We start from the raw sequence: 16,870 nt of genomic DNA, 5'->3' as shown, positions 1-16,870 counted from the left end.
CTCAGAAGACATTCATTGCCCACAATGTGAAATACAAATGCCAGTCAGAGCACTACTTTTCACTATTGATGAGCCTATTTATTCTCGTGGGTATTTATTGACAGCAAAGAGCAAATGTTTACCTGTGAATTTTCCAGGTAACAGATAATGAGATGACTTAATTAATATTATCCTTAGTGGCTGAATTAACTCAAGACTAAAAAATAAATAAAAGGTCAGTGGTATAATAATTCCCTGTAGCCATGCATAACAGCTGCTAAAGACATTGAATATAAATCCTTAGTCCTTTTTATTCCATCCAAAACACTGCAACATTAATGATTAATTGAAGTAGATAGAAGTCTGGTAAAGGGAGGTGGTTTCTACAGAACTGGGCATTCTATTTATGTTTGTGTTTCCCGATTTCCAGGTGCTGCAAGCTCATACTTCCTCACCTTTATTGCTCATGCTTTCGAAGAGAATAATGGCCTATTTCTAGTTCAGAAATGGGTGGTTGGTAGCTGAGAGCTATTTCATGCAGTGGGAATACTAACAAGCTGTTTGTGATAAAGAAACAGTGGGAAAATGACAATTATACCAGTTTCTGATTGTAGTTTCATATTTGAGGAAGAAGGGAAGAGCTCTATTTTTCTTTACCTCTTAATGTTTTTCCTTTCCTTTCTCTTTAGACAAAACCCGTTGCATTTGCAGTTCGGACAAATGTCAGCTACAGTGCAGCCCATGAAGATGATGTTCCAGTGCCAGGCATGGCCATCTCATTTGAGGCGAAAGATTTTCTGCATGTTAAGGAAGTAAGGACAACAATTTCAACTTTTATTAGTATAATTTTCCCCTTGAAACAACAATTATTTCTGTGGTGAAATAGCATTGCGTCTAGTTGCAGTTGTGTAACGTAACATGCATGCTAAGCAGTGGCTCTCAACCTTCTTCTAATAATATACATTTTGAAAGTGAAAAAAAGTTAAGACTTCTGGCAATAGCTTCAGGGCTCCCTTGGGCCTTGTGATCTAGAGATTGGGTAACTATTAGATGGTCCTGTTTTATGCTTAACCTGTACTTTTTGCTTTAAGGCTTAACCTTGACTAGGTGTAAAGTTTCTTTATGTCTAAAGTTTAGCCACCTGGGGAAGGTTTAATATCTAGAACTCTCATGGCTCTATTCTCTGCTGACAACTTCTCAATTCATACCACTGGTGCCCTGTAACCTCCTGAGATGCTAAATTTCTGAACTGGAGAAATTAAGAGCCAAGAAGGCAAGAAACAGATTTATCAAGAAAATTCCTTTTTTTTTTTTTTTCCAAATCTCTACCTTTCTATTAACAATAATACAATCTTTAAATTGGAAAAACTTCACCTTGACTTAAATTCTGTTTAGAGTCAATGTGTATCTAATGCCTGCCCTGGGGTACACTATAGAAACACAGACATTCCTCCTAGATCATACTCTTAACATGCATGTGAGGTTTTCTTCAATCTGTAGGGATTTACAATGACTACACTTCTATTTAAAGGATGATATGTCACAGGAAATGTAAAAATTTAACTGATTAGTGCACTAAATATAATTTAAGGACTGGGGGTATGATTCAAGAGGTAGAGTGCTTACCTTCACAAAGACCTGGGTACAATTCCCAAATCCAGATATATGGATAGCCTTCCATTTCAATGACTTTTTGGAAGATGCATACAAATATTGGTTACATGGAAAAGGTAGGATTTTTTTTTTTTTTTTACAAGTAATGGTATGCCTAAATCTTGCGTGTCAAGAAGTTAGATTAATACAACCGGTGCTTGGAAGAGGATCTCTTTATACCAATGGGAAGAAAACAATTAATATTCTTTGTAGTGTTCAGAAATACTTTGTTGAGAAAAATCAAATCAAATCATACAGATTCTAGCTAAATATTCTACTTGCAAGAGACACATCAACACTAATATAGAGATATCATCATAAACACTATAATGCATAATTATACAGTTGTTTACATACAGGTGAATTTGGTGGTGACACAAAATGCTTCAGGTAGATTTCAGTATTTACCTTTCACTCTTAATACTTCTAATGTGATTATACAAGGGAGAAAGCTGTTATACCTTTTATTTTCCTAGTGGACTCTTGCTAGAAAGGACTATATATCTTTGGACTCAGCCTTCTTAGGTTCAGCAGCAGTTGTGATAGAATCTAGGCTGATCTTAAAGTCCGCATGGGGAGAGAAGAAAGCACAAAGCTGTCATGGATGGCTGACAATGCCAAACAGACTTTCAATCTAGTGTGCTAATCTCATGAACCCAAGGGTTTTTTGAATTATGATATCTGAGGCATAAATCATTGGGATTGCTACATTTCTTCCTGGTGGATATTGTTAATGTGGAAGGAAACAAGTCAAAGGCATGAACTTCTGTGTGCACTAATTTTAATGTTTGTGATTGTGTTTAGAAATTTAATAATGACTGGTGGATAGGGCGATTAGTTAAAGAAGGCTGTGAAATCGGATTCATCCCAAGCCCAGTAAAACTAGAAAACATGAGGCTACAGCATGAACAGAGAGCCAAGCAAGGGAAATTCTACTCCAGGTATGAAGAAAATGTCAAGTACTTATATAAAAATTAAGACTGTTGTTTGTCATATCCCACTATCTTATGTATCAAAAAGCAGATAGATCATGTGTTTTATTGGTAGCATTACCTGAATTTAAAAACACCTGAATTTAAAAACTTTCCCAGCACTCTATTTTCATCCCATTTGAGAGAGATTCAAATTAATTATGGTCATTAATGAAAATAGCTAAGGTCATAGAGATTCAATTCCAGCTCAGTGCAGAGGAAATTCTGAGGTCCTAATCATTTGCTGAAAATACTCTGGCACTGAACAGCCACGGTGACTAATCCCAGCATCTGTAGCTGGCTGCATGGCAGACACACATTTTGGAGATGACAGCCCCACACATCATTGGCAAATAGCAATTCCTGTTATTTGTTAGTTTCATTTTCACCTGAGAAATTCGATTTTCAGTTCTACCCACTGTTATGCACATAGACATTAAGTATAAAACAAGTCAAAATTGCCTTTGCAGATAGCAATTAGATGGGTTATGTAATAGGCTGGGGCTGCCTAAGCCTTTCTAGGAGGCTTGATATTGTTTACTTGGCACTGTAGACTCACCGGGAGGACTACTCATACAGGCAGTGATATTAAACCCTGGACACACAAGTCCAGAGTGGGACATACTTTTTCCATACATAAAAGGGTAGGAAATAAGCAGGACTTCTCTTAAATGTGACTACAGTGGTTTCTGTTTCTTCCGGTGTATATTTGTCTATATAATAATGCAAATTTAATGTTAGCAGGATTTTTCCCCCCTCAAGTATCAAATGAAATATCAAATGTTTTGGAGGTTGGAATGTCTATCCTCATTAACTAGCATTTTGTAATTTTCACACTTGTACCCTATTCTAGGAAAGGTAGTATCCTCTTTCCTTTGATTTTCTTTTGTTCCATTTCCTGACCCATACTTTTATCTAACTATGGAAAAATACTTGTGGCTTGCTTCCACAGACTTTCACATTTCTTATTTTTAAAGGTTATTATCAGAACTAAGCAGTGTTTAATAAGCATGGTATAATATAAAGCCTGACAGAAACCAAAGAAAATGAGGGGCACAGTTGAAAAACTTCTCATTTTTAGAGAACTAAAAGGGCCAATACGCATCATGACCATGTTGATTACTTGTAATGTCTGTCACAATTTTACATAACTCAAATAATATCTTAACTATTATTTTTTTTCAAGGTCTTTATTGTGATTAAATGATTTCCCAAATTTGACAGTATTGTGGGATAGTGATGCTTAAAGTCACAAACACATTCTAACTTTCATGGGGCAAACTGTCTATTGTGGTCTATTAACTATTAAAATTTAAAAGGACTGTAAACTCATGTTTGAACTGAAATTAAGGCTTAGCACTTTAGAGGGAAAAACTTGCAGAAGAATGTATTTTAATTCTAGTAAATTTCCTATGTAACTGCCAGAGATTGCTTTTCCAAGTATTGCTTGTTAATTTTACATCCTATCTGGTATCTTTATTAAATGTAAGAGGGGTGTCTCTCAAAAACGTTAAAATGATAGTCCTTTTGCTAGTTGTTTCATAAAATTTTGGATGCTTGTTCTATGCTTTAAAATGCCAAAGTAGTAGCAATAAATTCCAGCCCATTACTGACAGAACTTATATTGTAATATTAGTATTTACATGGAGAAATATTGGTCTTTGATGCACAGGCACTCTAGAAAATTCCTTTCAGGGGTGAGAAAACTTTTTTCTGCTAAAGGTCATTTTTATATTTGTGGTATCAGTAATTGACCATACAAAATGGTCAACACAGGCAGAAGATCCCAGGACAGCTCAGGTATATATGTCTCTCCCATCATCTACTAAATGACTTTGTAGGCCTAAGACAGCCCTCAGGCCAGTGGTTCCCAGCCCTGATCAACTTTGGCCCATCAAGGAGTGTAGCGCCTTGCCAAATTCCAGGCCATTCTTCTAAGATGTTCACATCACCTTTGTGTGAAAGAGCTATTTAGTAATATGGATATTACCATTCTTGTATATGAGTGAAATTCGTAAATGCTATTTCACATTAACTCACAAGATTTTAAGGCACAAATATCTTCTATCAAATTTTAAAATTTGGTAGTTCTAAAGAATATGTTCTTCAAAACATTCTTAACCAAGTTTAAGCCTCCATGTTAGCCATGGTTAAGGAATGCTCTGTGTACTATTTGCTGGTTAAACCCTAATGCTCTGTTTTTCCTTCATTGATGTGTTTTTCCTTTACAGGTTGTCTATGAAAGCTTGAGTAACCTGTCTTATTATACAAAAAATAATCTAAGACAAAGGGGCTGGAAGATAACACTCACTGAGTTTGTTCATTAGCCTTGAAAGTCTATAAATTGTCTCAGAAGGCTTCTAAAATACAGAGCAAAGGAAATCTGTGATCTAGCCATAAAGCCTGAGGGCTATAAAAATCATCAGCATTCTCTCCATTATCTTAGGGCCTTTTAAATGAATGCTTGAGTTTGAAAATGGAGATTACTGCGTAATTGTTTCAGATACTCCAGGAATCTCCACTTGGTAATTACTGTTTGCTTCCTTGTAAGAAAGATCTATTTAACAAAAATACAACATACTATCATGTATATTGAGCAAGATGAATGTTTTAGGATCTGAAATAAGTGCCTGATTAAATATGCATTTTTGCTTTACTTCAGTAAATCAGGAGGAAATTCATCATCCAGTTTGGGTGACATAGTACCTAGTTCCAGAAAATCTACACCTCCATCATCTGGTAAGTAGGTGCTAAGTGCAAGATACCACATGTTGCATTTCATGCTTCTGCAATAGTGTTACCGAGTTTTGTGAGTTGATACACAAAGTATTGAGTCACTCTGTTTCCCTACAAATACTAAACTATCAGAAATAAAAGGCCCTATGAAACTAGGGACAACATGGAGAATTCCTTTTTCTGGCCTTGACCAAAAAAAAAAAAAAAAAAAAGGAAGTATGTCAATAATATGAGTTGGCTGTAGATCAAAGTGATGAATGCCATGTGATTTTTTTGGGTCCGGTTGTGGAGCCTGAACTCTGGGCCTGGGTGCTGTCCCTCAGCTATTCAGCTCAAGGCTAGCGCTCTACCACTTGAGCCACAGCGCCACTTCCGGCTTTTTTCTTTTTGCTTATGTGGTGCTGAGGAATCGAACCCAGGGCCTCATGCATGCAAGGCAAGCGCTCTACCACTGAGCCACCTTCCCAGGCCGCCATGTGATTTTTTTTTTTTTTATCCCTAGTCCCAACCATTGTGCCTAGCATGTCACTCAATGTGATGGGTAGGCACCAACGTTACAGAAAAAGAGATCCAAACTTTAGAAAGGTGAGGAACAGAGAATGCGGTAAAGACAAAGTGAGTGCCCAGTCAGACACTGTGGAAGACATGGAATGCACAGAAATTAGAACAATGCCTGGCACAGGAGCTCACAGACTAATCCTTGCTACTTGGAAGACTGAAATAGACAGAATCATTTTAGTGGTGCCTGAGCAGAAAAAACTGGGAGAACCTTTGCAACTCACAGCTCAGCACAGTGGGGAGAGCCCACAGTGGGACACTGAGCTCATGGTACCAGGCTAGCCCAGGCAGTAAATCCCAACTGGCTCGTATGTCTATGGAGAGAAGCTGAATATGTTCATGCATATATATGCTATCTGTGATATATCAGTGATGATGGCAGAATAGGTACACTGCAGCTCAGGTGTACCCCTAGAGAAGAACAATACCCTATCCTAAAAAACAAGAAAAAACAAGAAAAAAATGGGGCTGGAGGAATGGCTCAAATGGTAAAGCAGATGCCTTGCAAACAGCAGACTAAAAGCTCAAACTTCAGTACAACCAAACAACAACAATAATACCATGAACACATGGGCTTGCTAAAACAAGGGCACCCAAATAAATTTGAAATAAAGTAAACAAATATCAGTATTTCATGGGACATACTTATGTTACAGGATACATTAAAAATTATGTGACATTCAAATAAATTTAACTACCTAACTCCGACAGCTCCACCATTTTGTGGAGAACTTGAGAATTTTACATAAATAGAAAGCTAGCTATATGAAAGCCATGATCAGTCTTAGTTTGCTAATGTGTAATTGGGAGTTCGATAAGATTCTAAGGATTTGGTTGCCAGGTCAGGAGAGCGAAATGATTGTGTGGTTTCTGGAGAGCTGGAAATGAGATCAGAAAGGACAGTGAGTCTATGAAGAAATTAAGGAACCCACTGCAGTTAATTGAGTTTTAAGAACATGATTCCTCTATTAGTTTCTCTATTATTCCTCGTAGTTATACCTACTGCCAGAACATGAAGGCTATTAGGAACGAGAGACAGCAAAAACTATAGGATTTTTTTTTGAAGGGAGCAAAATATGAGCACAATCTTTAGGTTGCATATTGACTTAAAAAGGTATCACTGTACAACTTGGGATTAATTCTAAATTGCTCAACATTAAGTAAAATGTGTAGGCTTGCAGTGAAAATCAAAGCTCTGGTAGCTACTATGTGAAGCTAGTACTTCTAGGATTGTACAGAAGCAGGGAGCCTAACCCTGCTCTATCTCAAACCTGAGAAGTTGCAAGGATTCCTATGCAAACCTTACCTATTCCCTGTATACCCTAAAGATTACCTCAAGGATTCCTGAAGACTGTTAGCTGGTCCTAAAATGAGAAGGAAAAATATAAATCACATTTGCTTTTGTAAATCAGCAAAAATCATCCATTTTCTCTTTTAATTATTTTACCAACATAGTGTATGCATTTTAGAAAAACAAAGTTCTATGTATAATAGATACCAGGTGCAATATATGTTTATTTTTTTAACTTTTTTATTTTTTTGAGTCCGGTCGTGGGGCCTAAACTCTGGGCCTGGGTGCTGTCCCTCAGCTCTTCAGCTCAAGGCTAGCACTCTACCACTTGAGCCACAGCGCCACTTCCGGCTTTTTTCTTTTTGCTTATGTGGTGCTGAGGAATCGAACCCAGGGCCTCAGGCATGCAAGGCAAGCGCTCTACCACTGAGCTACCTTCCCAGCCGCCAGATATGTTTAGTAGATATAAAATATCATTTTGTGGTCATATGTTCATCATTACTAAAAATAGAACTGCATAGATAATATACTGATATTTATTAAAATAAATAATTTGATATAATGACTGATGGGGCTGGCAAACTTACAATAAGGACATTGTACTCTAATAATTTCCATATTAATAGCTCAAGTGACCTAAAGGAAAGCTTCATAAGTTTCTGCTGCACATTTATCAAGTGTGGATTGGCTACAATCACAATTTTTATCTTTTTTGCTTTCCAAAAACCTTATCTATAATTCTCCCTACCTGTTGCTAGACCAAGGAGTAATTTCCACTTCAAAACCTGCGTAACAGGGTAGTAGAAATTTGTATAATACATGTAACCACATCTACACACTTGTATATACTTCACACCTGAACTCTGTTCAACTAAACATAAGTTGTAAGATTAAGCCAAAAGTTAAATTTCAAGAAATGTTCCATGGTTATCTATATAAACAAACAAATATGCTAGTGTGATAGGATGAGAAAAAATATTTTCAAATGGATACAAGTATTTTTTCCTGAGTAAATAGTATTGTTGCCAAAGTACAGAATAAATAAGAAATTCAGAGTAAGTAACATCTCTCAATAAAAGAAGAAATGTTGAATAAAAAGAACCGTGCTAGGAATGGCAACATATAGATAGCTATAATCTCAGGACTGTAGAGACAGAAGCAGGATCATCTTGAGTTCAAGGCCAGCCTGGACTACATAGTCTCAAGATAAAACCATAATTAACAAGCAAAAACAAAACTATACAACAAAAGGTCTGGGGGCATGGCTCAAATAATAGAGGACTTGCTCAGCAAGGAAGGCCTGAGTTCAGTTCCCAGTTCTACTGAAAAATAATAAAAAGGTAGAAATTTAAATCCCAAACTCAGGTTATTAGTAACCAAACATCTGGGCAGTGTTAGAGCTGAATATCTATGTATTTTCACTCTCAAGGATTCCCATTGTTCTCACTAAAACAAATCAGTCTAAGTTCCATAGCAGATCAGAGTCAATGGACAAATCATACAATCCAGTCTACAAACTTGGTACCAACCTAGGATCCTGTCAACTCTTGATACCCAACTGGATTGAGCTTTGCTTTCAGAAAAGCTCCGAGGATCCTTTGCCTTGAGTGTTGCCTTCTCAAACTGCATAATACATGAAGAGGATAAAGTATTTGGGTATTTACCACCAGAAGGGAAACACATTTTGATATCGGTTAACACTTGTTAGAAAAATTTGGAAATAATGAACCAGCTCCTTTTCTTCATGTCTAGGAAAGTGTTAATGATATAGTTCATTATTGAAATTCAATGTAGTAAACTTCTGGAATTTTTTTCTCTAAGTCCTTTTAGGTTAATTATGTCATGTAATAAGCCCATAAGTAAATTTCCCTATATGAGCTATTATGTGGTTTAAAAAGCCTTTTAGGTTCAAACGCATGGGCATATTTTATGATGCATACTACACACTAAATGTTATAGCTCACCAGTATGTATGCATAGACAAAGAGAAGATATATTTACTAGGTAAAGCCTGTCTAAATACCTGGAATTCATTCAATCTATTATTACCTTCATTTTGTAGAAAATCAGACCTCCTCTATTATGCAAGCAAAGCTGGTCTTTGTAACACTGGGTAAACAATGCCAGGTATTCACTCTATCACAGGCTTTCAATCTAATCAAACAAAAAAATAAGAAACAAAAAGGAAATACAAGATCTGAATTTTCAAAAGGCTGAGTCATCTAATATCTGTAATAACTGCAACACTGAACAATAATGTGATGCCTATCAGATGATCGCTGGTCCTTTGAAAAGGATAGAAGAGGCTGAGATGAATTCAGCTACCAATACAGAAAATGGTAGCTTTGTTGCAATACTAGACTAGCTGTTATTCCAAATGGCAATTTGTTCCTTAAATGTGAATGTACTGCAGTTACATTAGCATTTTTAAAATGCTTTTCTGGACTAAATTTTCTTCTCCTTGACCTAATCTCAGATATCCGAAGTAATCTTCTATCAGGCTTCACTGTATTATGTTCTTCTGCATCCAGACACTGAGGCCATGACCATAGTTGAGGAAGGCAGTAGGGAATGAAAGAGTCTATCCAAATTAAGAAGGGACCTCACTGGAGGGCAGCACCATATAGAAACAAGTGTGAACTCTCTATGTTCTGAGTCCTGTTGCTACTGAGGTTTTGCCAAGAAAAAGTCCCTTAAAACCTGTGAGTTCAGCTTTTAAATCTTCAATGAATACATAAAAAATAAAATTCAAGGGTGGAGGGTGATCTTAAAAGTACTTCCAACTCTACAGTTGATAAAATCTGAGGGATTCCAGGTGGAACAATGTATAAACTCCAAGGTGAGATTTTACATCATTTTTAAAAAATAATTTATCACTATTAAGGACTTATATTTTCAGGTTGAAATTTTTCAAGTGGAAGCATGCTGAGCAACAAACTTGAAATGGCTTGTTGACAGATGAGGAAACCAGTGGCACAGTCTCATGGGTCTTTATACCCATCCACTTGGTCTCTTACGTAATATCCAGTGGCTTTATAAATCACCAGAGGTTTTTCATTTGGTTTTATGAGATTGGATTCTTTCGAATATCATTAGATCCAGTGTTTTCTAATTGGCCTTCAGTGAGGTCTGAGAATGCATACATCTTGAAATCCTTTCATTCCTGCTCATCCTGGAACCCAATCTGATAAATGATGGGCCTGCTTATATGACTTCTCTGCATTGCATGGATTGAATTCTTAATTCTTTCTCTTAAATGTCTGTTGTAATTTCAGTGAAGCTTTTCACATGACTCTTATTAATCAGTAAAATAAGAAATCTGAGACACTGTGTCCAACAATCCCAATTCAGCTGTCTGTTTATTGTTGAGATATTGTACCAAGTGAAACCAAGTATATTCTGTACTATACTTTTATACCATTAATATGGAGAGTATTATATCTGAAATTACAAATTAAAAGTGTTTCCCTAAAATATTCATGATTTCTAGCACACAACTGTTTGCTCAAGCAAACTGTTCTGGTGAGGGAATCTTTCGATTTTATTAGGTTTGATTACATTGAATTCTTAAAATTCTGAACTTTTAAATTTTACTTTGTGTACTGTGTTGAGAACTCACAATAGATGGTTTACAGTGGTTAGTTTATTTGCTTTCATTTTATTTTTATAACCTGTCTTTCCTTTCCTGCCCACCTGATGTTTTTTGAATTGTTTGTCTGTATATAGCTATAGACATAGATGCTACTGGCTTAGATGCAGAAGAAAATGATATTCCAGCAAACCACCGCTCCCCTAAACCCAGTGCAAACAGTGTAACGTCACCCCACTCCAAAGAGAAAAGAATGCCCTTCTTTAAGAAGGTAACATGAACTTCCCAGCTCCCATTGTCCACCTGCTCAACTGCACTGCGTCACATTTCTAGTCCTGTTGACTGTCTGCGTCTTTTGACAAGCCAATAACATGCATGCTCTGTTATTCTTTGTTTCTTTTCCATGCTGCTGTAGCTAAGCAGAAGCAGAAATCGGTAAGTTTACATTGACATAAGCTGTGTCTATCCTGCCACTGGCATCATTAGCATTAATTCCCAGTTTTATTAAATAATTTCTGTCCTAAGAAACAATCTATCAGCCATGAATTGAGTCCATGCATTTCAAAGCAACTAAATTTAGTGAGTGACCTGTTAAAACATCATTACAGTACTTATCCTTTTTGATGGAATAATATCTACCACTAAGGGAATTTATTTAAACATTCAAGGATGTCCAACACTGACAATTCCATATAATGCACCTCAACTGTGCATGCTTATACTGTCTTTGTCTCTTGCTTTTTTCCAGAAATTTAATTTATAATCAAGCATAATAAAGCAGTTACTAGAGTCTGATTTATGATATCCAGATACATAGCTTGTTCTAAAAAAAAAGGTTATTCAAGTTTTAATTTAGTCAGTATTTAAACTTCTAATCCACTAGGTGCAAAATCTGCAGATGAACAGGACCAATGGAAAACTGCAGGCTTGTTTTGGCGGTTTACTGTGAGTTTTTCCTATTGTCATATATAAATACTCTTCCCAATGTTCTTGCTATCTCCATCAGTCAGATCTCAGCATCTCACCTGTTGGACAATGGGGCTGGTGGCCATGTATAGCGCCTTTGCCATTGGCCAACCAAGATGCTACATACTGATGATACCTACCCCCTGACTGGAAACTCCCTGGAATTCCTCTTTAACAGATAGTCTGTTTCCTCTTAATGTATTCTGTAGCTACAAAGAATTATTTTTTAAAGGAACATTCACTCCCCCTTTGATTTCTCTTTCCCCCAGCTTTTACATACCACTTTCCACAGCTACTATGCTGTCTTTTAAACTCGTATTTCCCAAATGTCATCAAGTCCTATACCATGGGTAGCTTCTGACACAGACACACACATACGAAGTAAAACCTACTCTCTCCCCGAGACTTTTGCTCTGCAGTAGAGCTCTAAGGTTATTAATAAAATGTCAGATATTAAAACTATTTTTTAAATTAGGATTAAGAAGAGAAGCCCTCAGTATTCCAGATAAAACTTACCAACACCTGGATTGATGTGTTAAGCTCTGGTCCTACTTCCACATCATAGCTAAAAGTTGCAGCCAAATAACAGTGTCCATAGTGTGGACATTTAGAATATCAGCACTGCTCAGATGATCTAGCTTTCAGAGACTAGCAACATCACCTAAAACCATGATATTATTTTGAAATTTGCTTGCTCGTACATTTCTAAACTTCGAAATAATTATCACAAAATAGGGTTTTTAAGAAAGGAGTAGATAAAATTGTCAAGTTTGAAAGGGCATAAAAAAATCACTATTCCATCAAATAAGGTAATTTCTGTAGCTATCCTTATTGACTAAGAAGTCGATTGATTCCAGCATGGGTAAACCATTGTTAGATGCTAGGGACAGATCAAAGGAACCAAAAAAAGCTATGAAATAACTGGGCCACTTAGGACTTTAACACTTGAAATAAAATTTGTTAGCTGTTACTAAAATGCATGCCATTTATATTCCTAATTATAATGGTGAAAGTTGTTCTTATACTGTATAGTTATAAGGACTTAGTTTCCAAACATTTTCAATATAATCCCAGGTGATATAAAATGAATGATAAAATATACTAATTTGGTAAATATGCTTATGATGCCTTCGGCACTGGTATTCATTCTCTTATGTTCTCAATGATGTAGTAAGCTTCAGTGTAGAGTCTGGGGCCGGGGAGAGGGAGGGACAGAATCAACCTGACAATCCATGAGATTTGTTTTCTGTGTTTTAGATTGCTTTTAGGTGGTGCTTGTGTGGCATTTGTGCTGTCACTGTATGTTTGTCTTGCTTTTTCTTTGGTTCAAAATTGTATTTTACCTTTATTGTGTCTATTAAAATAATTCTGAGTGCTAAGTAAAATTTTATGCAATCAATGTGACAGCACAATCATGGTTAATATTTTTCTCCCCTCTTATCATTCAGTCTACAACTACTAATAAAATCTCAGATGGAAGCTTTTGAATTTGAAATGCTTTTTAAACCCCCCCCCCCCACAGGTACACTGCAAATTTAAACTGAAATAAAGCCAGAAAGTTTGCAATTGGCAAATGTTAAGCAATAATGATTTTGAGTGAAAGGGTGATACAAAAAATACATCAGTTCATGAAATTCTTAAAAGTAGTTTAAAGAACATTTTTCTTTTGGGGCATGGAATTCTTTAAGATACTTTTTCTTTCATATACTGCTTAATCCAGATCCCTATAAAGCTAAAAGCAAATAATTTCCTTATCCTAGTGGCAAAAGCCTTATCTCTTGCTTTTCTTTTCTGCATTAACAAAAAGGTTAACAAAAAGGTTACTACTGTGTCAATTTACTGTTTTCTGTAACTTTAAGAGCCAGTTTTAATATAATGAAACAAATTAATATTACTTTTTTTTGAAAGAAATTACTTTAAGCAACTAAGTGGAAAAGCATTGACAATTTATCTCTTCCACTGTTCTTCCAAAAGGAAAACAAAAAAACTATTGTACAAGAACACAAATTAGATACATAACAGAAATGCTACCTAAACCAAGTTTGAAAAGCATATGATATACGCAAGTTGACAATGAACATTTTGACGTTCCTAAAGCATGTTGGATATGTTATTAACACATTTATTACCTTCCTTCCAAGACACATAAGCCTTATCTTTGGCCATTATATAGAAATCAAATGCCCCAAATCCAGAAGTATTATTCACTGCTGTGAACAGTGATTATGTTATTTGGGACAATACAAGCCATTTAAATGCTCACAATTTAACTGGAATTTTAAAATATTTGACAGTGAAAGTCAGAGTTTTGAGATTCAGGTTTTGTGCAGGTAAGACAAATGTCTAAGCTGCTAAGTAACTATGTTAGAGCTGCTCAAATCTGCAGAAAATTCAAATGCATCTGACAATATTAATTTTCAGTGAGCCTAAAGCTATCCTGCATGAGGCATGTTTTGTTGTTGTACCAACTATTTTTTTTTCAAAAGCAGCACTTCCTGCTTTTGAAACTAACACAACAAAAGCATTTCTTGGGAAGAACAAGAAAATCATAGGCCACTCAGGAACTTGATAACATTAGAAAAATAAACCCACTAATCTTTAATTGGGTTTATTTAGAATTGAGGCAAGTAGAAAATCATTTTAATGTCTGCAAAGCCAGTGCCTACTCTAACAGACTGCAACAAGGAGTACTTTGTTATACACAGAATATTTCAGTACCTGATGTCTACAGAAATATCTAAAAGTATCTCCTCTCTTTGCAGACAGAGCACACTCCTCCTTATGATGTAGTACCTTCCATGAGGCCAGTGGTCCTCGTGGGCCCTTCTCTGAAGGGGTATGAGGTAAGTGACTGCTCTGTGTAATGCACTTGATCTTTTCATGCTGAAGTGCCTTGTGGCTCTATATCCTATTCTGAGCTCTTCAATTAGAAACTAAAGAGCTCACAGAAGCAAAACACGTTGCTTTTTGTGCTCTCTCCAACCTGTGATAATGTTGCTTAGCATTTTGCACAGTTTTGTTTTCTTAAATGTTGCTTAGGAGAGTTCTGCTGGCTGCAATTACTAAGTTCAGGAAATAGTATTAAAAAGAGTGACCATGAAAGCACTTGTTATCATTAAGCCACTATAAATCTTGGGAACATTCTTTTTAATTGTTATTTCATCAGAACTAAGAAACAGAACATATAATATCACATGCTGTGTTTTCCAAAGACAAAGCAAAGACAAAGTCAGGTTTTCAAGCAGAATTGTCTTATCATAGTAGGAATAATTTTATCATACTTAGTAATACTTTTATCATTTTATTGTTTGCCTAATTGCAGGTCACAGATATGATGCAGAAAGCACTGTTTGATTTTCTAAAACACAGATTTGAAGGGCGGTGAGTATTTCAAGAGATTGCTTTTTGTGTATTTTAAAGTGACCACACTGGGCCAGGCGCCTGTGGCTCACGCCTGTAATCCTAGCTACTCAGGAGGCTGAGAACTGAGGATCGAGGTTCAAAGCCAGCGCAGGCAGGAACATCCGTGAGACTCTTATTTCTAATAAACCAGTAGGAAAAAAAACAGAAGTGGAGCTGTGGCTCAAGCGGTATGAGCTGAAGAGTGCAGGGACAGCGCCCAGGCCCAGAGTTCAAGCCCCACAACTGACCAAAAAAAAAAAAAAAAAGAGTGACCACACTGTGGTGGGACAGAAAACATCTCCTGATGTCTGAATAATGACAAATGGGTCTCAATCAGTTCAATTCAATACAGTAGTATTTGTGAGATCCGCTTTGCACACAAGGTGTAATTCTTGCACCTGGGACCATAAACTGAACTTGGCCTGGCACTGCTAACTAGTCTCCCTCTCAATTTGTGACCCATCTGGCCCTTGCTGCTTCTCAGATGTCAGAACTATACCTTCTTCCATTCAACTTCCCACTCTTCCAAATGACTTTACTACCATCTCCTCTCACTGCTTAGACCTTTACTCTTTATCTCACCGTGCACAATATATCTTCATTCCTGTCTCACTAAGAAGATAGAGGAAACTAGAGTGTTCCTGAGTTCCCACCAGTACACCCATTCCCATCTACTTGCTTATCTGATCTTCTGCCCTTAGGATGTTCTTTGTAACAGCCAACCATATCCTATTATTCCCCAACTCCTTCCCATTCATACAATCCAGATGTGGCCATCAACATCCTCTATTCTTTCTCATCAGTACTTCCTGTTTTAATAGAAACTAACTACAGCTGGGCGCCAGTGGATCATGCCTAATCCTAGCTACTCGGGAGGCTGAGATCTGAGGTTCATGGTTCGAAGCCAGCCCTGGCTGGCAAGTCCAGTGACACTCTTATCTCCAATTAATCACCAGAAAACGGGAAGTGGCTCTGTGATGCAAGTGGTAGGATGATAGCCTTGAGCTGAAGAGCTCAGGGACAGTGCCCCAGGTCCAGAATTCAACCCCATGACCAACAACAACAAAAAAGAAACCATATACAAATCTGACCCTTCCGACTATCTTATTTCACTTTTTAGGCAAAACAGCAAAACTCATTGAATGGGTGGTGTATAGTGCAATTGCCCTCTTTTCTATGCTCTTAGGTCTATCCAGTTACATTTTTCACCAATACTTCTTACCACCAGGGAGGGCTACAGAGCCAGATACCTGTCCACATAAGTGCCTCTGCACACTGCACTTGCCTATGCCACAAAACACGTCCTCTTTCCCTTCTTACTTTTTCTAGTGTAGTGCTCTTTCACATATTTATTTTGTTTGTTTTTCTCTAACTAGAATATAAACCCCATGAAGGCAGGGGTTACTCCCCCCACTTTTTGTTTTTGCCAGTCCGTGGGGTTTTGAACTCAGGTCCTGAGCTCTGTCCCTGAGCCTCTTTTGCAAGGCTAGCACCTACCACTTGAGCCACAAGCCCACTTCTGGCTTTTTCTAAGTAGTTTCTTGGAGATAAGAGTCTCATGGCCTTTTCTACCCAGGCTAGCTTTGAACCACAATCCTTAGAAGATTTACAGGTTTGAGTCACCAACACCTGGCTCTTTTTTGGGGGGGAGGGGGGGAGCCTGGGTGTTGTCTCTGGGCTCCTTTTGCTCAAGGCTAGTACTCTACCACTTGAGCCACAGTGCTA

At 37.0% G+C, this 16,870-nt stretch overlaps 1 protein-coding gene across 3 annotated transcripts in view; it reads left to right on the top strand.

Annotated features, from left to right (window-relative positions):
• The window catches only part of Cacnb2 (calcium voltage-gated channel auxiliary subunit beta 2), a 303,237-nt gene that overhangs the window by 271,212 nt on the left and 15,155 nt on the right, over nucleotides 1–16,870 (top strand). For 2 of the 3 annotated variants that reach the window (XM_042686031.1, XM_042686030.1), the window contains exons 4-9: nucleotides 669–791; nucleotides 2,437–2,573; nucleotides 5,266–5,342; nucleotides 10,915–11,048; nucleotides 14,506–14,586; nucleotides 15,066–15,124. In XM_042686031.1, the coding sequence (XP_042541965.1) occupies nucleotides 669–791; nucleotides 2,437–2,573; nucleotides 5,266–5,342; nucleotides 10,915–11,048; nucleotides 14,506–14,586; nucleotides 15,066–15,124 (611 nt within the window). Of the gene's footprint in view, nucleotides 1–668; nucleotides 792–2,436; nucleotides 2,574–5,265; nucleotides 5,343–10,914; nucleotides 11,049–11,660; nucleotides 11,723–14,505; nucleotides 14,587–15,065; nucleotides 15,125–16,870 lie in introns of all 3 variants that reach the window. The other variant, XM_042686032.1, reaches the window with a different exon arrangement.

Source organism: Dipodomys spectabilis, unplaced genomic scaffold, assembly GCF_019054845.1.
Source record: "Dipodomys spectabilis isolate Male_0828 unplaced genomic scaffold, ASM1905484v1 ptg000096l, whole genome shotgun sequence".
In the NCBI taxonomy this organism is placed as follows: domain Eukaryota; kingdom Metazoa; phylum Chordata; class Mammalia; order Rodentia; family Heteromyidae; genus Dipodomys; species Dipodomys spectabilis.
Note: the sequence above shows the minus strand (reverse complement) of the source record. Positions and strands in the feature narration are given on the sequence as shown.